The sequence below is a fragment of the Otolemur garnettii genome, unplaced genomic scaffold (genome assembly GCF_000181295.1).
Source record: "Otolemur garnettii isolate 467f Iridium unplaced genomic scaffold, OtoGar3 scaffold00064, whole genome shotgun sequence".
Taxonomy (NCBI): domain Eukaryota; kingdom Metazoa; phylum Chordata; class Mammalia; order Primates; family Galagidae; genus Otolemur; species Otolemur garnettii.
The window spans coordinates 7,954,012-7,977,867 of record NW_003852459.1 but is presented as its reverse complement, the minus strand read 5'-3'; the positions used below and the strand labels follow the sequence as shown (position 1 = coordinate 7,977,867).

At 36.2% G+C, this 23,856-nt stretch overlaps 1 protein-coding gene across 1 annotated transcript in view; it reads right to left on the bottom strand.

The window, feature by feature from the left end:
- Positions 1–1,422: 1,422 nt before the first annotated feature.
- The window catches only part of EPC2 (enhancer of polycomb homolog 2), a 131,986-nt gene continuing 109,552 nt past the window's right edge, over positions 1,423–23,856 (bottom strand). The window contains exons 8-14 of the mRNA XM_003793011.3: positions 21,526–21,615; positions 19,873–20,018; positions 19,423–19,766; positions 7,939–8,075; positions 6,399–6,558; positions 5,145–5,478; positions 1,423–3,468 (exon numbers count right to left, since the gene is read on the bottom strand). Coding sequence (XP_003793059.1) covers positions 3,396–3,468; positions 5,145–5,478; positions 6,399–6,558; positions 7,939–8,075; positions 19,423–19,766; positions 19,873–20,018; positions 21,526–21,615 — 1,284 coding nt within the window. The 3' untranslated portion in view covers positions 1,423–3,395. The remainder of the gene's footprint in view (positions 3,469–5,144; positions 5,479–6,398; positions 6,559–7,938; positions 8,076–19,422; positions 19,767–19,872; positions 20,019–21,525; positions 21,616–23,856) is intronic.

The following is a 23,856-nucleotide window of genomic DNA, read 5'->3' as shown; positions in this document are numbered from 1 at the left end:
AAAAAAAAAAAAAAAAAGAGTTGAGGTTGCTGTGAGCTATGATGCTACAGTGCTCTATTGAGGGTGACAGCTTGAGGCTATGTCTCAAAAAAAAAATTGTTAGGACTGAATGAAAAGGTCACTAACAGAGAAGGCTACATGATGTTAGCTATTGTGCTGTTACTGTTAGTGATAAAAAACATCTCTTACAGGATAAATGATTCAGAATCATTTAAGATAGCCTTGGCTCAGCACCCACAGCTTAGTGGTTAGGGCGCTGGCCACATATACGGGGGCTGAAAGGTCTGAACCAGGCCTGCTAAACAACAATGGCAACTACAAAAAAACCCAAACAAACAAAAAATCCCTGGGTGTTATCATGGGCACCTGTAGTCTCAGCTACTTGGGAGGCTGAGGCAAGAGAATCACTTAAGCCCAAAAGTGTGAGGTTGCTGTGAGGGCAATAGTGAAGACTGTCTCAAAAAACAAAAAGATATCCTTACCTTTTAAAATTTAGAAGTTTGTTAATTCAGTTAAGAGACAACAAAACACTTCAGTCACAGGAGTATTACTGATCAACAGAAGGTGTTGCAAAGTGCAGCATCACACTCAATACAGTGGTAGACCAGGGAAGTTTCTGAAATGTCAGTTCTCCTTTGCTTTCTTCTCCCACCTCCCACTCCCCAAACAACCTTAGTAATAAAAAACGCTAAACACAGTTGCAAATACCGTATCCCTTATTTTTTAAAAAAAGCCAGAATATACGGGTATATTACATATATACCTTTTAAACACACCCTCCAAATATTTTTATTTTCCCCTTGTTCTTTTGCAAAAGAAATAAATGCACACATCCTCAAATAAACTTAGAACTGTTATACATCATAATAGTAGCCTTGAATTACTTACTGGGAAAAGAAGGGGGGAACTCTGTTTAGGAAGGTAGAAAAATACAATACTTAAGTATTTTTATCAAAACTGAAGTAAAGGATTATTCTAACACACGAAATTTATCCCTTTGTTAATTTTTTAAAAAGCACAGTGACACCTTCCACCTCCACCCCCCTCAAGGCATACTCTCCAAGGCGTCCAAAAGCTTAATGGCCTCCAAGTACCAATACGAATTTCCTCAGAAAACCAAGAGAGGGTGGTACTATCCAGTGCAAAAATAAATTATTCTTCAATTTAATAAGGCGAAAACAAATGTCAATTTAAGCTTTTGAAAATCACTAGAAAAATGTGTATGCAAGTAACTGAAATGTCATCCACGAGGCAGTGACAATCACCAAAATAAGGCTTATTTTTCTATTTTACTTGAAAAGGAACAAAGAAAATGGTCACCAGTTTTTGATAAGTTCTGCATTTGCCACCACCTCCAGAAATTGTACAAATGGATAATTCTTTCAAATTTTACTTATTTATAACATATATCACATAAGGCAAAAATTCACTTCATGCTTTACTTCAGTAAAATGGGGAAAAAGCTTTCTCTGAAATTGGCACTAAAATTAAGTTCTTAATAGCAAGGAGATACATCCGACTATAAGCAGAATGAACACAGTCATAATACATATCAAATCAAAATTATTTCCTTTATATAATCAGCAAAGAGCAACTCCAGAGGTAGTATGGCAGAAATGAGCATGGATCCTATCAGGTCACAACCAATGAAGAAATTAAATTTATTTTTTTCTATGGTTTTGACCGTAAGTTGCTTTACATTTTTAGGACCTGAATAAAAACCACTCTCAGCAGAAATCTTGGCCCATTAATTCAACTGACATATCAATTTACAACCTTCAGGACTGCAGATATAAAAAAATGTAAAGTATAAAATTATGTAAGTTTGAAATGGTTTTAATTATATTCATTAAAAATATTTACATTTCCCAGTACTTACTTGACAAAACCCCCTTGCAATATAATTCTACTCTAAACTTTTATTTATAAAATGAGGCTCATTTATGAGATTTCAATGACTAATATACTGCAAATTACTTACATTCTGTAAAATATTTTAAGAACTTTTCATATCAAAGGTAGTTTATATTGGATTATCTGAAACCCAATAGTGCCCACAGATGAGCTGCTTTTAATCCTTTCCATTAATGCTTGGAAAGCACTGTGAAAATGAAAAGTGCTGTTAAGTGCTATCATCTCCCTTAAATTTTAACTTACACTGTGTGCACATTGTGAAATAAACACATATGCAGCATGTCCATGTTTTGATATGTATTTTTTATTTCCCTGCAGTTTTCACTTATCAAGAACAAGTAACAGGGAAAGTTGTCTGAACTAGTGCATAAACAAACATTCTGAAACACCACTACACGTATCTAATTTACAAGAACCGTATAAAAAAAGTCACTAAAACACTACACTATGAAGGTGTCCAACACTTACAGTCAGACTTTTTCCAACCCGTTACTTGCCTTGTAGCCACAGGAAAACTCTCCAAAATTGAAAAGACAATCTTGCCACGACCCTCCCCCACCCGCCCCCAACACCTGGGATGGCTCGATATCTAGACTTCCAATAATTATTGCAATGATATAATGCAATACATACCTGGTAAAATATCTTTTATGTGGTGAGTTACAGTTTTAAAGCCAGTTAAAATATGCAGTCTTCAGATAAAATGTAATCCTTGAAAAATTTTCGTATCTGCACAGTTTAAATGTGCTAGATGCATAATTTTTCCTAGTCCATTTTTTCTGTGTAATTATTTTTTATAAACTGGTATTATAAATAGAAATATACATTCAAAATACATGGAAAAGTGAAGTTACTACATTAAATTTGCATGTATCGATCCATCCCTTTCCCCTGCACAGTAATAGAAAATACTATTTTGCCTTGAACTTCATATTGGACAGTGAAATGCCACTAAAGTATTTACCAAAAAGTCCATCTAGTCAAATTGTGAAACAAAATGAACCAAGTGAAAACTTTACAGTTCCTTTAGAAAAAAATTACAAGAATTTCATTTCCTAGCTATGAATCTTTAACTTTTTAGACACAAAGTTGGATTTATTTTTACAAGATACAAAATGTAAACATGGCAAAATAAATAGTTAAAACAAGTGATGCAGGATCCCATTTCATGCTCATGATCCCATTAAAGAATTATTTTTTAAAATCCATTCAGTTGCAAATTCAAGTGCAAAAGCATGATGATGAATATCTACTATTCAAGTAACAGAAATAATATTGATGATACAAATAAACTATTTTACAAGGTAGTGATTTTCCCAATTTTACAAAATATACATCATATATCGATTTAACACCCGATATACTATAGTCCATTTAGGTCCATTGTTAACCGCTCTGTGATCCACAGAGTGTTGCCTTTTGCATTCAGCTGGAATATGAACGACTGCCCGTCAGCACAGGGCAGAGCCATATGTTTCAGGTTATGTCACTTCCATAGCTACTGTTGTCTCTGCTATTCCATTTAAGCCCAATCTTTCTGGTTCATGGTTCTCTCTATAGCAAGGCAAAGAGTAAAAGTAAAAATTAATACTCCGTAGAATATGATGTTATCACTTAGTATTTACAAATACATTTTTATATAACTACAACTAAACATGATTTCACAAGAATATTTCCCATTTTTAGACAAAAAAGAAAAAGGTTTTCTTCAGTTCAAAAATTCCATCAATAACTAATTACTTGATTACTGCTATTTACTTAGGACTAAGACAGTAATTCAATGGTATTTCAGTAGAAGCCAATTATAAATTACTTATAAAATATTTAACACTGGACAATCTAAGTTTTTTTCCTTATAGTTGATAAAGAATATGCTTAAAAGAATGATCATTAGGAGCACAATATTACTTTCCACTAGAATTTAATTTTACAGGCTTAAGGTCAACTACTTATTAACCCACATAATGTTTTTTCCTGACTCACTGTTCTCCTTTTATTAGTATCATAGATTGAAATGAATATACCACACTCTGAGGGGCCAAGCATGGTGGCTCATGCCTATAATCCTAGCACTCTGGGAGGCCAAGGCAGGTGGATTGCCTGAGCTCATGACTCCAAGACCAGCCTGAGCAAGAGCCAGACTCTGTCTCTAAAAAATAGCCAGGCATGTGGTGGGCACCTATAGTCCCAGCTACTTGGGAGGCTGAGGTAAGAGAATCACTTGAGCTCAAGAATTTGAGGTTGCTGTCAGCTATGAGGCCACATTACTCTACAGAGGGTGAAAGAGCGAGACTCTGTCTCAAAAACAAAGGAACAAACTACACTCTGAAATAATTATAGGTTTAGTTAATCCTAGAGTATTTTAATATATACATGGAATAATTTACTTTCCTTTTGTGTATAATGCTGAAGAAAACACAAATTTTGATTTGAGACCTAAACTCTGGTATAGAATTAGTAATAACAATGCTAATCTTCCAGGCTGTCTAAACTACCAACACACACACACTACACACCAGAACTTCTACAAAGGGACCACCCAAGGGACTGCAACAAACCAGTCAACATATAGAGGTAGTTGACACAAGGAACTTCCATTTAGTACATGTGGTACACGTCCGGTTTTTGAAAATAGGTTCAATGTAGGAAGGTGGTTCTACCGTCTACATAAGAGTAAAGAAAGCTCCTAAAATAGATTCTGGGGCGGCGCCTGTGCCTCAGTGGGTAGGGTGCCAGCCCCATATACTGAGGGTGGTGAGTTCGAATCTGACCCTGGCCAAACTGCAACAAAAAATAGATGGGCGTTTTGGTGGGAACCTGTAGTCCCAGCTACTTGGGAGGTCGAGAGAATCGCCTAAGCCCATGAGTTGGAGGTTGCTGTGAGCTGTCATACCAAGCACTCTACCGAGGGTAATAAAGTGAAACTCTGTCTCTAAAAAAAAAAAACAGTAAAATAAAATAAAATAGATTCTGATGTATTTGCCAATTTGATGTGTTTTTTTTTTTAAAAATTTTTTTTTACAATTCTAGTCAGCATTTAAGCATACTACTAGGGACCTAAAATAAATCATCTAAATCATAGACCTTTGTATTACATGGATTATCAATATCTGTTGAAAAGCAAGACTGCCAACAGATACGAATGGCTAAAGCAGTAAAAAGTCTTTTTCCTCCCACAGAATAGCCAGCACAAAGGGAGAGAATGACACTTAAAACACACACACACACACCTTGTTATGCTGCTGATGGCACTGCTGGGAGTAACCTTTGGCACTCTGTCCATGCTGGCAGCAACTGTGGCAAGTTTTAAGGCTGTTGGCGATGGTGCTGAAGTCCGTGTATTGATATGCACATTGACTGGAGAAACAACACTGACATTATTGAGGTGCACTGCGTTTGTCAGGCAGGAATTGTTCATGGGAAGTGTCTGAGGACTGCTTGTGCACAATGCTGGGATTAAGTGGTTTGTAGTGGTGTGGCCAACTGTCCTTACAAGTTGTACAGCTGAAATCCCTGGGCTAGATGATAAAGCCATATTGGTGGAGTATAATGTTTTAGAGGTTCCTGAAAGAGAAAAAAAAACCATTCAATTAGTGCCATGACACATGAATAAAATTATTTTTTTAGGAGTTTAATTAAAAAATAAATACAAACATTTGTTTTTGAATTATATATCACTATCTAAATTCAAACTAAATAATGGTCTCTCCAAAGAGAGTTTACGACCAGTAAGTGTAACATACTTACCTGTTACAACCCTAAAGACACACCTCTCTCTACTGCTCTGCAAAAAAGGGCTTTTCAAGTAATCTGCCTTCTCTGTATCTGGCAACTCTGGACATAAACATACATACATAGTGACAGATGGATCTCTGTAAGAATTTGTAGATGCATGAACATTAGTAAGATGGACAATCAGGATCATGAGTACACCTAAAAGCAACTGGAAAATTCTGGGATCTGAGAGATAGTTGAAGGATGATAAGAATAGCAAGTCTTTGAGGACTCTGGGTACTAAGAAGCAGGGAGGATTTCACAGTTATACGCTCTCTCAGGAGGAATCAGAGAAAGTATGGTTAGGAGTATGTGAGGGTGGGAAGGTAAACCCAATTTCAAACTTATTACGTATGTTCTGGGTTATATTTCATCTTCTAATCTATGAATAAATGATTTAATGACGATGGTCAGTAATTAACTTGATGGATTTCCTAAGATGGGAGGCAACTGACAGCGTGTGAATGAAGCCAGAAAGGGTGGAATGCTGCACAGATAGGTATCCACGGGTGCAGAAGGAAACAAAACAGACTCTATGAGAATCCTAGAAAACACTCTGCTATCTCCCTGTCTTTCCAAAGAGATTCTGAAGAGTATTGTTGATTTCTGACACATATTTTCTCCCTGGATATAAAATGTAAAAACCATACCCCACACCACTGAGTTACAAGTTGAAGCTAGTTAAGTACCACGTGAAACCCCAGCCATACCTGAAGGCTGGACAACACCGTTTATGTTGTTGTGGCCAGTATTCTGTTCCTTGGCTACCTCACTACGACTTGGAACAGGTGCACTGACCACTGCAGATGCAGCAAAGTGGGCGCTGGCTGAGTCAAGGGTTTTAGACATACAGTCAGAGGTGCTTGAGCCCTATAAAATGAACAAACATTTTTTATGATGTGATTTTTTAGATGTGATTTTATGAACATATTAAGGAATGAGGCAAACTCAAAACGTTGCCTTCTTAACCTTGAACAGTTAAAAAGTGTTTAGATGAAGAGATCTACAACTCCATAGACTACTTTTGGCACAAAAAGCAGTGAAGTAAGAAAAAACTGGGAAGTAGCTGTTTCTGAAAAAGAACTAGGGGATTAAACACCTCAAATTTTAATGCTCTTTCCATTTTTCCAATGTATGTTCATGAATGCTTTTAAAAATACTCGACAAACTAGGTATTATGGGTGAAATAATATCACAGAGATGACCAGAAGTCACTTTTGTCACAATATAAAAACTTATCTTGGCTAACCCCTGAAGTAGGCTGAAAATACTTTAGGCTGGTTACCAAGAGACTCTGAAACCACAAAGGTAAGTTAAATGGCCATTCTTCCTTGATTCTGTATAAAACTGATTACTAAATCCAGATCCACCTAGATATAAGGAATTTTGATGGGTCTAAGATAACTAAGATTTTTAGGTTTTGGGAATCAGGACCTTTAAGGTCAGTGTCCTGACGCTTTGAAACTGAGTGGAAGCACTATGGGCAGACCCTGCCTTGAGAGCTCATGGAATAGAACTAAGATTGAGTTATTCTCAGATATTACTTAAAAAAGTTTTAGAATTATGGAGAAACAAATCTTTTCAGGTGATTCGAATTTGAAATATATTTCTTAGTTTTGTATTGTTTTCAGTGGCTTAAAATAACAGAAATTTATTCTTTCATAGTTTTGGAGGCCAGAAGTCCACAAGGAGTCTTATGGGGTGAAAATCAAAGTGGTAACAGCAGGGTTAGTTCCTTCTGACAATTAAAGTTTTATGAAGCATTTTAATTCTTACTCCTAGTGTCTTTATTTAATGGTGTCTACAAACAACTTCTCCTAGAGGCAATTTTTTTTTCTAGAGGGAAATGTGAACACAGAGGCAAGAGGCTGTAGTGTCCAGATTTACTGCACAACTCAAGCAAATTACTTCTTAGCTCATGGGACACAGCCATATAGTTTAAGAAGGCACTAGCAAGATTAGATCTTTTACTTCTATAAATTCTTAGTAACCCTTCAAAGAAATAATAATTAGTTCTTCCTTGGATTAAAAATTCCACATTTGGCTCTAGTACTATTCACAAAATATTAAGAGACTAGTTTGTAATCTGTCATTTAAACACATGTACATTAGGTGAAATGAAATTCAGGTTAGACCTCCAAAAACAAGAGTGGCAAAATCGAGATTATCTTTTGCAACTTGACTAAAACGGAACAAAACTACGTAATTATGAAAGAAAGAGGCATAACCATGATGAGAAGACAGGCGTACCTGTGCTTTTGGATGTGTCTGTTGCGAGGAATGCTGAGATTGCTGTTTCTGCTGAAGCTGAGCAAGTTGCTGCCTTTGCATTTGAACTAACTGCTGTTGATGTGTCTGAAACTGCTCTTCTGTGATACCCCCTGTTACTGTAAAGGACATTAATTTCAGAAATAAGTATGTTTTAAAGTATTTTCAATAACACAAATAGAATACAAACTTATTCCACAATTAAGATGAAAAGCAATTACAAATCACAACATACTTTGTCAGAAAAGTACCTAAGAAAAATGAAAATCTTTTGGCAAGTATGTCATATGCTTACACCCATGATCCACTTAGCGTCCCATGCTAGAGAAGTTCTTATATGTAGTTTTTATTGTATAACACAGTTCTAACATGACAATTTTATCATTTATTCAGACTTAGTATCTTTGAGATCACTCTTAAAATTATATATTATGGTGACCATGTAATGAAAAATAATAATGCTAATAATAATGCTAATAATAATGACTAAGTTGTAGCCATACCAAGAAAGCAGGACCATCTGCTTCTTACTGCTAGTTTTCATGTAATATTGAAGTAAAAATACTTTTTCTCTGATTGTAAATCAGAATGGAAAACAAAGATGTTCATTTAATATAACCATAAACCACAGTTTAAAGCCAACAGACTGAATGCCTAAAATAAATCTTACCTATAAAAATATGTGCTAGAAATCAGAGAGGTGTTCGGAAAATCAAAGACACAAGTATCCTCAGATATAATGAATTATGTTGTGAGCAAGTGTGTTAAAAGTTAGTACATTTCAGCTTGGTGCCTGTAGTTTGGTTATTAGGGCACCGGCCACATGCACCGGCCCAGGCCTGCTAAACAATGACAACAACAACAACAACAAAATAGTCGGCTTTGTGGCAGGTGTCTATAGTCCCAGCTACTTGGGAGGATGAGGCAAGAGAATCACTTAAGCCCAAGAGTTTGAGGTTGCTGTGACCTATGACACCACTGTGCTGTATTGAGGGTGACATAGGAGACTCTGTCTCAAAAAAAAAAAAAGTTAGTGCCTTTCAAATAAAGAAATGTGAAACTTCTGTTTAAAAGATCAGCTAATAGACATCATGGCAGGTGCCTGAATGTAGTCCCAGCTACTCGGGATAGTGAAGCAAGAGGATGGCTTGAGACTGACAGTTTGAGCCTGCTGTTAAGCTATGACTCCAGGGTACTCTCCCAGGGGGCACTTGGCCAAGATGGGAAAAAAAAAGAAAAAAAAGAAAAAAAGGAAAAGGTCAGCTAAGAAAAGTTACAGAAATCATTTTTTCTTTTGTTTTGAGATGGTCTCACTCTGTCACCCTGGTTAGAGTGCTGTGGCGTTAACAGCAACCTCAAACTCCTGGACGCAAGTAATCCTCTTGCTTTAGTCTCCCAAGGAACTGAGACTATAGGCACCCACTACAACACCTGGCTAGTTTTTCTAATTTTAGTAGAGACAGGTCTGGCTCTTGCTCAGGCTAGTCTCTAACTCCTGAGCTCAAGTATCCACTGGCTTCCACCTGTGTTAGGAACACAGGCGTGTGAGCCACCCCGCCCAGCCAGAAATCATTTTTTTCAAAGAAATGTAAATAAGATTTCATTCATTGACATTTAAATAGATTTCTGATAAACTGATTTAGAAGACACAAAGTTATTTCCATGGAAGTCTACCCATTATTAGAATCAAGAGATATTACATCACATCAGAATACATGTACTCTATTTTGCTCTATTTTTCTTTACTCTTTGTTTTCTTCTCTCCCAATTATTTCACTCAATCAGCAAGTGTTTAATGTTTACTATTTTGTAGAGTGCTACCTTAAGAGCTACAGTGAATGCAGGGAAAAATAAATTAAGAAAAAGGCCCCTGTTATAAAGTCCAACAGTATAGTTGAGAACAACAAAAAAGAAAAGATACATATAAAGAAATGGTAACTAGTATGAATCAACCTTTACATGCAATTGACCAATCTAATCAATTAATGTGACCTAAAGGAGTTTAGGCTGGAGACTATACCCTCAACCCACATTACTTAACTCTCGCCAAATTTTCTGTTTAGTAGCCTCACAAATGAGAAATTTAAAAAAAGTTTTTGATGGTAAATTAGACATATAACAATTGTGCATAGCATAGTCTATTCTCTATGAAAAAGGAGTTCAGCCTCAGAAAAGGACGGAGCTTTTAGATATACTTTCGCTTCCAATCCCCAACACTGTTATTAAAATTTATATTGAAGTAGGATGAGAGGGAAACAGGTCTCAGGTAGATAGCAATTTTATTTTTAGAAGATTAAAAAGCTTGGGGTTACTATAGTGCTCAATCTAAAATTTTAATATTACCTGTATTTTTGAAGTACACATTAGTTATCTTACTGAATTACCAACAAAATCTTATGTCTTTCTTTGCACGTTAAATTCACTGCAAGAGTTCTATTTTTAAATTAAAAAAATCATAAACTAAATTTACAGTCTTAAAAATCAAATGAAAATGTGCAGTATTCATGAATTTCCAGCTATTTGAAAACCTTGGGGAAAGAGATGAGAAATAGTTTATTAGATACAAAGACAGAAAAAATCTTAAATAAACCCAAATAAATTTAAGTCCTATGTGTATAAAAGAGTGTCAATTCAAAAGAAACGGACTTGGAATCTGATTATTAGTAGTCCTTAAATCCAGTGTTAATTTTTTTTTTTTTTTTGAGACAGAGCCTCAAGCTGTCCCCCTGGGTAAAGTGCTGTGACATCACAGCTCACAGCAACTTCCAACTCCTAGACTCAAGCAAGTCTCCGGCCTCAGCCTCCCAAGTAGTTGGGACCACAGGGGCCTGCCATAACACCTGGCTATTTTTTGGTTGTAGCCGTCATTGTTGGCTGGATCCGAACCTTAGCCATTTGAGCCAGAGGCGCCAAGCCAATCCAGTGTTAATTTTAAGTGTGTCATAAAGCTGAGCTTTACATTTTGGTAAAAAAGTGGAAGTCACAGTGGTTAACTTTAAATGCAGAATAAACCAAATATGGGAAATATACTTTTAGTGGCTATTTCAAAATTGAGAAAGAATGAGAATGAAAATCTTTTCTTTTCCCCAAATCTTTCAAGTCAGTTGATAAAATGTTATTAATTCAGAATAAAGTATATATCTAAACTAGTACAAAGAAAAGACTGCTATTTTTAATTAAAAACAAACAAAAACACTTATGGAGCTGGGTGCGGTGACTTAGACCTGCAACCCTAGCTAGCACTTTGGGAGGCTGAGATGGGAGGAATTGTTTGTGGTTAGGAGTTCAAGACCAGCCTGAGCAAGAACAAGACCTTGTCTCTACAAAAAATAGAAAAATGAGCCAGATGTGGTGGCCTGAGCCTGCATTCCCAGCTAGTCAGAAGGCTAAGGCAGGAGGACTGCTTGAGCCTGGGAACGTGAGGGTGTAGTGAGCTATGATGATGTCACGACACCACCTTACCCTGGGGTGACAGAGGGAGATCTTATCTCTTAAAAAAAAAAATAAAAAAGAACCTAAACAAAACACTTTTGGATCGCCAGTCTAGGACTAGCAAAATATTGACAACTAGAGATGGTGTATTTGCTTTTATGAACGAATGATCAGATGTGTAAATATTAAAATGGATGCTGCCCTGTCTTGTTGAAAATGTTAATTTGTTCATCATCCTTTTCACCATATAGGAAATTCGTAAAATCCCAACCTACTCTTAATAAAAATTATTCAGATTAATGTTGTTTCTCAACCTTTTAAAATTTTGGATGACTTCTGATACCAAAAATCTCTTTTTTTTTTTTTTTTTGAGACAGAGCCTCAAGCTGTCCCCCTGGGTAGTGTGCCGTGGCATTACAGCTCACAGCAACCTCCAACTCCTGGGCTCAAGCGAGTCTCTTGCCTCCGCCTCCCAAGTAGCTGGGACCACAGACGCCTGCCACAACACCCGGCTTTTTTTTGGTTGCAGCCATCATTGTTGTTTGGCAGGTCCGGGCTGGGGATTCGAACCCGCCACCTTAGGTGTACGTGGCTGGCGCCTTAGCTGGTTGAGCTATAGGCGCGGAGCCGATACCAAAAATCTCATTCCTCTTCTCATTTCTAATTGAGAATGTGTGATACAAACTTAATTTACTTCTATAGTGTAAGTATGCTTTAAAAATTACATTTTTCCTCTTTTTTCTCACCTCAAGTTCACTATGTTATATCTACTCTTGATATCTAACTTTTTCTTTACTGTTAAGACATTATTGCTTCAAGGTCAGGTGTACTGGCTCATGCCTGTAATCCTAGCACTCTGGAAGGCCAAGGTGGGTAGACCGCTTGAGCTCAGGAGTTCCAGACAGGCCTGAACAAGAGCGAGACCCGTCTCTACTAAAATGTAGAAAAATTAGCCAGCACTGTGGTAGGCACTGGTAGTCCCAGTTACTTGGGATGCTGAGGCAAGAGGATCTCTGAAGCCCACAAGTATGAGGTTGCTATGAGCTTTAACACCACGGCACTCTACCCAGGTGACATGGTGAGTCTCCGTCTCAAAAAAAAAAAAAAAAAAATTATTGTGGTTCAAACAAGCTGATGTTTCCATTTAGAATTCTCAAGAACACTGTTTAGTATTACTTCAACTCTTCAGAAATAGAAAATAGTAATCATGATACAAAACTGGGACACAGACAAAATACCCTTTCTAACTCACCATTATGGGGTGAATAGAAAATGGTAAGAAATACATGGCTTTAATGGCATGGGTGCAACACTGAATTGCCATCTCTAGGTTCTCAGGGTAGACTTACTGGTCCGTGTGTGTGTGTGGGGGGGTGTGCGTGGGGTAGGAAATTTGACTGAAAGCACTTTACTTATTTTTTTCTTTCATAAGTTACTAAAATACATCCATAAAAGGTTTATTTCTTATACTGCTCTGAGTCACTAAGAGGAATGCATTAAAATATGTCAGGAAGAGCTCCTAGTTACAGAGTGAACAAATCTATTTAGAAATGAGGTAAAAGATCAGGATCCAGCTTTGGGTGAGGTGGTGGTGGTACAAAGAGGGGAGAAAGAATGTACAAGAGAGAAACCTTCTCTGCTTCTCTTGCTTAGGGCCAAACTAAGTTCTTTTTACTAGCTGATATTAGGTTGCTGGCTTAAAAGTGAAATTCATGCTGGTCATAAATCTACCCTACTTTATCCCACCAAGTCCTATTAATTTAAAAGTAACTATAATCTGATTGCTTTGTGAAGGTGGCAACACTTTACTACTCCAGATAGTTTTATGAACCTTCCTGGGTAACACATTCCTAATAAATCAGTATATCTATTATAGAATTTCTCCTTCATGGATCCAAATATGTCATTCTGTATACTAGTAACATTTTCACAAAAATCCCCTCACCTTTCTAAATATCTTCCATAAATCTGACTCATAACCTGTCTTAGATCAGTCTGCTTTTATTCCTCAGATGAATTCATGCACCTTTACTTGGAATACTTGTGGTTCCAGTAAAGTGCTATCCCTAGGGTAATCTTATCAATTTTCCTTCCATTTTCTGGGAGGGAAAGTATTTTTTTTTTTTTTTGAGACAGAGCCTCAGGCTATCCCCCTGGATAGAGTGGCATAGCTTCACAGCTCACAGCAACCTCCAACTCCTGGGCTCAAGCGAGTCTCCTGCCTCAGCCTCCCAAGTAGCTGGGACCACAGGCGCCCATTGGCCCACAGGCGTGAGCCACTATGCCCATTGTGGTATTCTTGAGTATATGTTAAGTTTTTAAAAGTTTTTAACATTATATTGCTGTTTTCACTGATAAACTGAAAAGAAAAATCTAATAGAAATACATTCCAGATCTTCTAGATTAGTGACTCGAAATCTTCCTAATGCTGCAGCCCTTTAATACAGTTCCTGTGGGTCACAACCCACAGGTTGAGAACCTCTGTTCTAGATGATCATTCTACAACAAAATATGGACATATAATTTTTGTGCTTGTGTCTACCTTTGTTTTCTCTTAATTTGTTTACTTTTAATGCAGTGTTTCTCAACCTGAGCTAAGATGATGTATTCTTGGGAAGCCACAAATCTTTTAAATACTAACCTACACCAGGCTTTCATAGTTTAATGAACAGTATCTAATTGTGGGGGTGGCGCCTGTGGCTCAAAGGAATAGGGCACCAGCCCCATATGCCAGAGGTGGCGGGTTCAAACTCAGCCCTGGGGCCCCCCCCAAAAAAAGTATCTAAAGTGGTAGTAAAGAGTATCTAAAGTCAAAATGAATACATACATCATCTAACTTTTCTTCATCTATCTGATAGGTTTTTGTTATCTGAGTTTTATTTATTTATTTATTTTTTGAGATAGGGTTTCAGTATGGTGTCCTGGGTAGTATGCCATGACGTCACAGCTCATAGCAACCTCAAAATCTTGGGCTTAAGTGTGATTCTCTTGCCTCTGCCTCCCGAGTAGCTGGGACTACAGGCGCCTGCCACAATGCCTGGCATTGTTTTTGTTGTTGTTGTAGTTGTCATTGTTGTTTGGCAGGCCTGGGCCGGGCTCAAATCCACCAGCCCCAATGCATGTGGTCAGCGCGCTACCCACTGAGCTATGGGTGCCAAACCGTGTCATCAGAATTTTAATACATGCTTAATCAGAGCAATTAGGACTGTATGCAAATATTTTGTTTTAAAACACAAATTAGGAGCTGATTGGGGGCAGAGAGAGGGATTCTATTTTAAATCTTCCAGGTCATAGTGGGGAGTCACGTGAAAGTTCACATAATTACTGAGGACAAGACTAATCCAGGAATGATGATATTACCTTTCCAGAACGACATACATCCTATAAATGTCATTCTTACAATTAAAGGAAAACTAATGAATGAACTTTAAAGGTGCCAGGGTGGATAGTGAGAAATGAGAAACAAATATATACTATATATGAAGATAATAAAAATAGACTAAAAATCCATTTACACATCGGACACCAAATTAAATAGTTTAAATAATTAAATAACAGAAACTAACTTCATTATTATTTCCTTTCATAGTCAAACGAAAATCTTTTTATCCTTTAGGTCTGAATGTATTTCTCAACTTGGAAATAATTCTAACCTGAAAAACAAATCCTTATGAATACTTTAGCTAGTTGTTAAAGCACAGTATTACCCATCCTAAAACTTTTATGCTTGCAAACATTTTATGGCAACTGAATGAATGACAAGAAAACTGATTAAATTAAAAACCAGGAATTTTTCTTGGAAAATTGTTCACGATTTTATAAATAGTTTAGTATTAAAATATTCAGCTGGTCATATCTATTTAGGTAAGTGAGAAAAGAAAAAGACATGTTAATTTGCACTCATACAGTAGTGAAAACCAAGATTAAATGTAAATTAACCTGGCCTTTCAATTCTAAACCAGCAAAGCACTTTTAGATGTTAAATATATTTTCTTATAGGCCAGGCGCTGTGGCTCACACCTGTAATGCCAGCACACTGGCAGGCTGAAGTGGGCGAATTGCTTGACATCAGGAGTTCGAGACCAGCCTGAGTAAGAGCAAGACCCCATCTCTAAACAATAGCCGGGCGTTACAGCAGGTTCCTGTAGTCCCAGCTACTTGGGAGGCTCAGGCAAGAAAATCACTTGAGCCCAAGAGTTTGAGGTTGCTGTGAGTTATGATGCCATTGCACTCAACCCTTGGGTAACAGAGTGAGATTCTGAGTTTTGGATTTAGGAATATCACCTCAAAGAATGGTTAAATAACACTGCAGTTTAAGTGTTATTTATATGAAAAATGTAATATTTGCCATATGCTTTAAGTTTCTTAAAGGTAAGAATTACTGTAAAACCTTGCAACTTTTAAACATTTGACACAGTGTTCTAAATATAATAGATCCTAAATAATTATGTAAGACATTAATTTTCCTTGGTTATTCACTTGGTAAGCTCAGCACAATATATCTTTCCTTTTTCTATCTTGGTTTTAATCTTTGAGAAGAGTTGTTCAAGTAAGGAAACCTACCTTTACTTCACACAATAGTTAACAAAACATAATCTTTTTCCTTTAAAATGAAGTCTTTTAGTTTTAGTTCTAACATACCTAGGACACACATTTCAATTTTCTCTTAAGTATATAAAAAATAACAAATAGTATATGTCATGAATTATGATTTAAAAAACACTAACCAGGGTTAATGTTTTATTTATTAACAACATAAAAGACAATTCTTTGCCACTAGCCTTCAAATTCATACAATGCAACCCTCTTTCTTTAAGAACTAAGGAATTTGCACTATAAATAAACATTATTGCTAAGTGCATTAGGCTTCTATTTTTGATTAAATCCTTTGCTGGGATTTCCAATACTAATAATCTATTTAGTTCAGGAATATTCTCTGACAGGTAGAAATATGGTCCTGTGTTAGTTTTGTTACTTTTTTGTGTGTGTGTGTCTTGTTATTCTTGGACACACATGTCTTCATGACAAGCCCACTAAGCAAGAAGACCAAAATTATGTTACAATGTTAAAGACACACAGATTAAAAAACACCAAATACATAAGGATCCCATTCTTCTGTGTATAACCACCAAAAGTAAAAATGCAGTTTTCTAAAAACTCCTACATTCTTCTCTTTAGGTAGATGAGGAAATTTCTATCTACTAAATAGCAAACAAATTCACTTATAATTATTTAACCAGAATTGAGAAAACTATGTAATATTTTAATCACATACAAATGGGATTAAAAATTACTATAGCTTTTCAATTATCTACAAAAATGCTATTAAACACTTTTTTCATTAATATGTATAACATTTTTTTCATTATATGTTTATACTCTTATGCCTAATATTTTAAACAAAAGAAATTTGTTGAAAACAAAACTCTGGCCCCAGTGACTAGAGGGTCATAGTCAATAATGAACAAAAATTAATACTTCAAACAAAATCCTTTACTCTGTTAATAAATATGAAAGATCAGTCTTCAAAATATTGACTTTTTCTGCACCTTAGTTATTACTTAAGCCTTAAAATTTTTCAAGGAAAGAAAAAAAAATGGCATTATGTTGAAGGTACTAAAAAAATATGACAGGAAACAATGGTGTCTCCAGATGGGTGGATAGGAAGACGCTTTCTGTGAACAGGCAGTTAAGTTTAGTAAAGAGTCTTCATGATAGTTGTGGGACATTTTGAGTGTGCCTTGCTGGGGGAAAAAATACACACACACACAGACATAAAAGACAGGAAAAATTATACAGACCAAAAAAACTATTTTTTCTGATAACAATGGAAAGGCAAAAATACAAAAATAATCTTGTTTATGATGTTAACACAGGACACTTATTGTGATTTAAGTTCCCTGAGAAATGTTAAATGGTTATTTTATGTTGATGTATAGTAATGTCATAGTATTATAAAGCTGATTATCATGAACTATTTAGGTTAAGTTATATGTTGGGATCAATATGTACAAGTTTAATGTTGAGTTTATTTGGAATAGATAGAACACTACAAATATCCCAACTTGAGAAAAAAGACATTAAAATCATTTCTTAAATATGATATAAACTGGTTGAGAAGAAAGTTAGCCTACAGTCAAATGTAATTATAAATGCCCCATATGGTATGTTTTTAAAGTTCCTTTTTGGCAAAAATTATTTTGAGTAATGTCAGGTACAGGAATTTCTACAATTTGCACTTTGTCTTGGAGTTGGCTGAAAAAAATTTGAACTAATAACATCAACTCCCTACCATCTTTAGATTTCTGAGAACTCTGGGATCTCAAATCATACAAGGTTATTTATCCATTTCAGCATCAAAAGCTCATTAAACTTCATTGACTCATGAACTTTATATAATGTGATGCCATTTTCCTTACCTACATTCCTTTAAGAGAAAATTAACCCAACTAATTTGGAGAAACGATATGCCAACTTCCAACCATTCAAACAAATCCAATTTTCTACTGTAACCTTTAAACAGAGAAATGTCTAAGTAGGAAAAAAGGTAGTTCAATAATTAAAAAAAACTGAACACTACTCAGACCAAATTTCAGGCTAAATTTAAAATTACTTTAAAGAAGTATTAATATAATAATTTCACATCCTAAAATGCACCCCCAGGAAATAATTTAGAAATACATACAGATAGAAATGATAAACACTGTAAGTCAAGTCAAGTCACATCTAATTCTGTCTCAGGATACCATGCATTATCCCCGATGTATACATTATTGGAGTACTCAGAAATTATCCATAATTGTATATACATGATAAAGAGAAGACTACCCACAGAAAAAAACAAATCAGAATGGTATTTCAGATTCTCTAGATATTACATATTATTTACAGTGTACATATAATAAAAGCATTTCTTTGAGCACAATGTCTTTTAAAGTGAAAAAAATTCTTCTGAACTCAGAGAAATAAGCTATCAGGCAATTTATAATTATTCAGTCTCCTAAAAATATCATTTTTCAGAAATAGTTCAATGGTACCTTTGAGAAGCAATGGCTACATTTAAGAATAAACAACAATGAAAAACTTCTTTTAACACAAGAAGCAGATAGTACTGTGCTATGATGACCGAGTGGCAGCTTATATGCAGTTTGCCTACAGGGACCTCCATGTGCACTCTGCCCGCACATTCACTATACCAAGCATACACATTTGAAATATAGTCAGTGGTTTCACAGATACTAGTAAGGACATTCTAGTTAAAATGTAAACCACCCAAGAGGTGGTTGGGGAGGGGGAGGATGGGTGGAGGGAGGGTAATTGGTGGGACCACACCTATGGTGCATTTTACAAGGGTACATGTTAAATCTACTAAGTGTAGAATATTAACACAATAACTAAGAAAATGCAGTGAAGGCTAGGTTAACCAGTTTCATGAAAGTATTTTGAATAATGTATAAAATGAGCACATCGTACCCCATAATTGCATTAATGTACACAGCTATGATTTAATTAAAAAAAAAATAAAATGTAAACCACAATGGTAGAGTTTCATTTCCTAGGTAGGAAAAAATATATAGTAGTTTAAGATAAAATTGCTTTCCTGTATAAGATCAGGAAAATAAATCTTCAAAATTTACCCTGTGAGTTTATTTCATAGATAATGAAAATTAAGGAGAAGGCTCATTCCCCTCAGCACAGTGGTTATAGCGCCAGCCACATATACTAAGGCTGGCAGGTTCAAATCTGGCCTGGGCCAGCTAAAAAAACAATGACAACTACAACAAAAAATAGCTGGGCGTTGCGGTGGGCACCTGTAGTCCCAGCTACTTGGGAGGCTGAGGCAAGAGAATTGTTCAAGCCCAAGAGTTTTAAGGTTGCTGTGGGCTGGGATACAGCTGTGAGCTGAGCCCTCTACTGAGGGCGACATAGTGAGATTCTGTCTCAAAAAAAAAGAAAGAAAAAAGAAAAGAAAAGAGAAGAAAAAATTAAGAGAAAAAACCCAGAAGGATAACACTTCTAACAGTGATGGCTTACCTGATATGCCATTCTTGCTGGTGCTCAATAAAGCTACAGATGCTGCAGAAACTCTTTTATTGTTCACAGTCTGCCCTGGTTTTCTTGAGGTACATTCTTCACTATCACTGTCCTGTAAATTTAGTAGCCTTGGCTGGAAACACTGTAGTCGACATGATCTGATATTGCTTAATATTTCAGAAAGGGATAGTCTATTTTCACAATGTTTACTGGAAGAATTGGTCCGAGAGAAATTAGGAGAAAGGTCTATAGTTTGGGAAGAGCTTGAAAAACTATTCAACATTTCAGGGTCTATCTGTTTCAGGACTGGGTCATGTTCCGTGGATATTCGGTCCATTATGACTCTGAAAAGCAACATAAAACCAAACATTAACTGGAAGAACTCGACATCTTCTCTAAACATTCCCTTCTAGTTTATAAACTCCAAACAGGTCAAAACAAATAGTTTACCTTCCACCTCTGCCAATTCGCCTCCTTGCAAATCCAATACATCTTCTTGGGACTGTAAGTGTTGTAAGGCAATGCCTATACCTCAACTTATCCAAATCTGCCAATTCTGGATTTTCACACAAATGATTACCTTGGTCCAAACGAGGCTGCAAAAATAAGAAAATAAAAATGTATGGAATACATCTAAAATGAAGAAAAGTTAAACCATCATAAAATTACTGCAACAATAGCACAAAAATTAAAATCTATCTTATGACTTAGATCTGATTTTAAAAAAATCTAGATGTTAAGGCTGTAAAATTAGGGGCTTACATGAATATTAACCAAATTAAATTGTAAAAAACTAAATCAAAAGTTCATTCACCAAATCACACAAATTGAATTTTGTTTATAAATATAATTCACTTGAGGTATATTATATTTAAAGAGAAATACATCCTTAAAACATTATATAGTTTCTAACATTTATGTACAAAGTAGAAATATGGTGAAATTGTATAGTAATTTATAAGATTCCTACTGAAATTCTTGCAGAAGGAATTTTGGAGGGTTAAAAATTGTGCTTCAAGCACATGTGGGCCAAGGTGAAGTGTCCTCTTTTTTTTTTTTTTTTTTTTTTTTTGAGACAGAGTCTCAAGCTATCCCCCTGGGTAGAGTGCTGTGGCTTCACAGCTCACAGCAACCTCCAACTCCTGGGCTCAAGTGAGTCTCCTGCCTCAGCCTCCCAAGTAGCTGAGACCACAGGCGCCCTCCACAACGCCCAGCTATTTTTTGGTTGCAGCCGTCGTTGTTTGGCGGGTCTGGGCTGGATTCGAACCCGCCACCTTAGGTGTATGTGGCTGGTGCCTTAGCCACTTGAGCCACAGGCGCCGAGCCGAAGTGTCCTCTTTAAAGAAACACACGGCCCATTTCTTTGCCTTCTCATTTCCTTCATCATTCACTGTTCTGTGTCTTACCACTTTCATAAAAATTTCCCCATCTCTCATTAGCATAACTGGTGACTAACTCCCCACCTCTCCTACATTAAACACACATACCCTGAAAAAGTTGTGTCTGTTTACCCCTATACCCAAAATAAATGGTTTCCACAGCCACATAAGAAAGCCAGAGCCATCCTCATAATGCTATAGTTATACCTGATCTGAAATCCTCAGCATCATGAAATGATACTTAATAGCATAAAGCAATTTCTAATTGTGTCTAAAAGTTATGGCAAACTATTGTCATGAGGGACATTTTAAAATTATTACTTTGATACTTCCTGGACCTGTATGCACAGAATAGGCTTGTATAACAATACATCTCAATAAACTTCCAGCAGCCATTAAAGGTTTCAGAGCCAACTTAGAGGTTCTAGGTTTATCTTATTCTATCAATGACATACTGATTTTCATGACTGCTAAATTTAAAATTAAAGCCCAATGTGAAAAGAGATTTCTCAAATATGAAGAATTATCAATTTCCAGGTAGAAGACTGACACCCTTTGAAAAGATTCAGTACCTTTTAGTATCTTTTACCAGCATCCATATACAGGATGTTAAATAAAAAGTACTGATTCACTTCCCATTTTTAGATCAAGACTAAGTGACCTTGACATGAGTTATCTGTTAATTCCAGTTCACAAAACACCACAAAAAAAATAAAGTTCTTACAGCATAATACTGGCATCCTGCCCGTCTTCTGAAAGCACAGGGACCATCAGGATCATTTTCTTCTTCGGGTTCTGATACTGGGGATGGTACCTAGACAAAAGACACATTCCACTTAGGAGTTATCAAAGCCAACAGATCAATGTTTATAGTGATCTAAAATTTAAATCTGGTTACAAATAGCAAATCACTCCTATGTTATATATAGTAGGCAGTGGATTCCCCTAAATGTTTAATGGCTACTAAAATTTTCTAGGGTTAACATTTTTATTTTAATGGATTAGTTCTTACAGGTAAATACCCATGGTATTACTTAGTTACTTCTGAACATGAAGTGCCACAGACTTGAAAAGAATTAATACATTTGATATATCCAATTATCCAATGATATTTTATAAATAATGTATGTGGCTATACGTAGGTGTTTTTATTCAATAACTTTATCTCTCTGTAATAAAGCCAAACACTAAGTAAATAGGCTTACAAATAGCAAATAAATAAATGAATAAATAAATATTTCATAGAGGCAAACGATTTTACTCAAAGGGAAGTCTTTTATCCCCACAGTCCTTGTTTTTAAAGAAATCATTTTTTTTTTTGAGACAAAGTCTCACTTTGTCACCCTCAGCAGAATGCCAAGGCATCACAGCTCACAGTAATCTTCAACTCTTGGGCTCAAGTGATTTTTTTGCCTGAGCCTCTTAAGTAGCTAGGACTACAGGCGCCTGCCACAATGCCTGGCTATTTTTTTGTTGCAGTTGTTTAGCTGGCCCAGGCTGGGTTCAAACCCACCACCTTTGATGTATGTGGCTGGTGCCATAACTACTGTGCTACAGGTGTCGAGCCAGAAATCACTTTTTAAATTTAATGAATCAGAGTAGAAAATTGAAAAGAAGAAAGGAGACTTGCTAAAGGCGAGCTAATTGGTTGTAGAGAGAAGTGATAAGCCCACAACCTTATAGTAAAAGAATAAAGACTTTTAAAAACTATCACACATTAAAAAGCTTCTGCCTGGGCCATGTGATATTAGGCCAAATATCCCTACCTAATCTGAGTAAATCACCAGGCTAGTACTGATCCATCATAGTACATTTTGTAAGTGTCATAAAAACAGACTGAATGATATACAAACAAATTCTGACATAGCAGGGAAATAATAGGTTTTAGATAAACTTCCACCCATAATGGTTAAAATGAAAAAAAAAAAAGTTTTGGTACTTAAGTTTCAGTTGTCTCGCACTTTTCACTTTGCAGTACATCTCTTTTTTTTCTGAATAATGCTGGCTCAACAATATTTACTTGCAAGTTTTTGAACCTCACAAATCCCTCTCTTCCTATTTTGAGAGGAAAAATGTTTTCACCACATTATTTCCAAACTGTGGTAATCACCACTGGGCAAGGTCATCCAGGGGAGAAAGGCATTTGTTTGAGGTTCCAACATATCTCCACCAACCCTAAGGGGGGAGACACAGAAACAGTGAGCTTGGGCTGATTCTTCTTTATGTGGAACCAAACCCCAAACCTAAAATTTTAAAGGAAATCCCAAATGTGAAATTTTACACTTTGGTTCCTTTGCAAAGTACGTACCTCTTCTAAGATATACACATACCCAAGAAGTACCATCAAGTCTCAGAAATTCTTTGCATAAAGTGTATTCCTACCCCCTACCCACACTACAATTCCCTAAGTGCAGGTTCTAGGGGACAAAGTTAGTCCAAGACAAAGGAGAAACAGTTGGTGTTGGGAGAATCAGAAGCATGATCAAGAAGAGCCAGGGCTTTTAGTTTTGCTCTACTGCAAATCAGTTGGGTAAGTCTGGCGGAAATGTTTGTTCTCTTAAGACTTCCTATTCCCTTGTTCCTCTCCTCATTTACCAGAGAAAAAGCATATGATTGCTTTAATGATCTTGTTCACAATGAAATTCTGATTTTGTAAGAGATTCATTCTAAATAGTTGCCATACTGAATGGTGCCCAATTATAGGTAAATACTCTTTAGCCACATGGGGATAACATAGTGAGGGTTGTCTAAAATTTTTTAAATGCAATTTTTATGTACACTGGGGACTGTATAAATAAATATTGAGAATTTAGAGCAGAAATGAAGACCCTGTAACACACAAGGAACATATACTAATTCTGCTGCGTGAGCTCTACTTTCAGGCTGAATGAACTGATTCTAGCAATCAGGGAAAAGTATCTACAGGTCACAGTATCCCATGGTATCATTTTCTTTCTTTCTTTTTTTTTTTTTTTTGAGACGGAGCCTCAAGCTATCCCCCTGGGTAGGGGGCCATGGCATCACAGCTCACAACAACCTCCAACTCCTGGGCTCA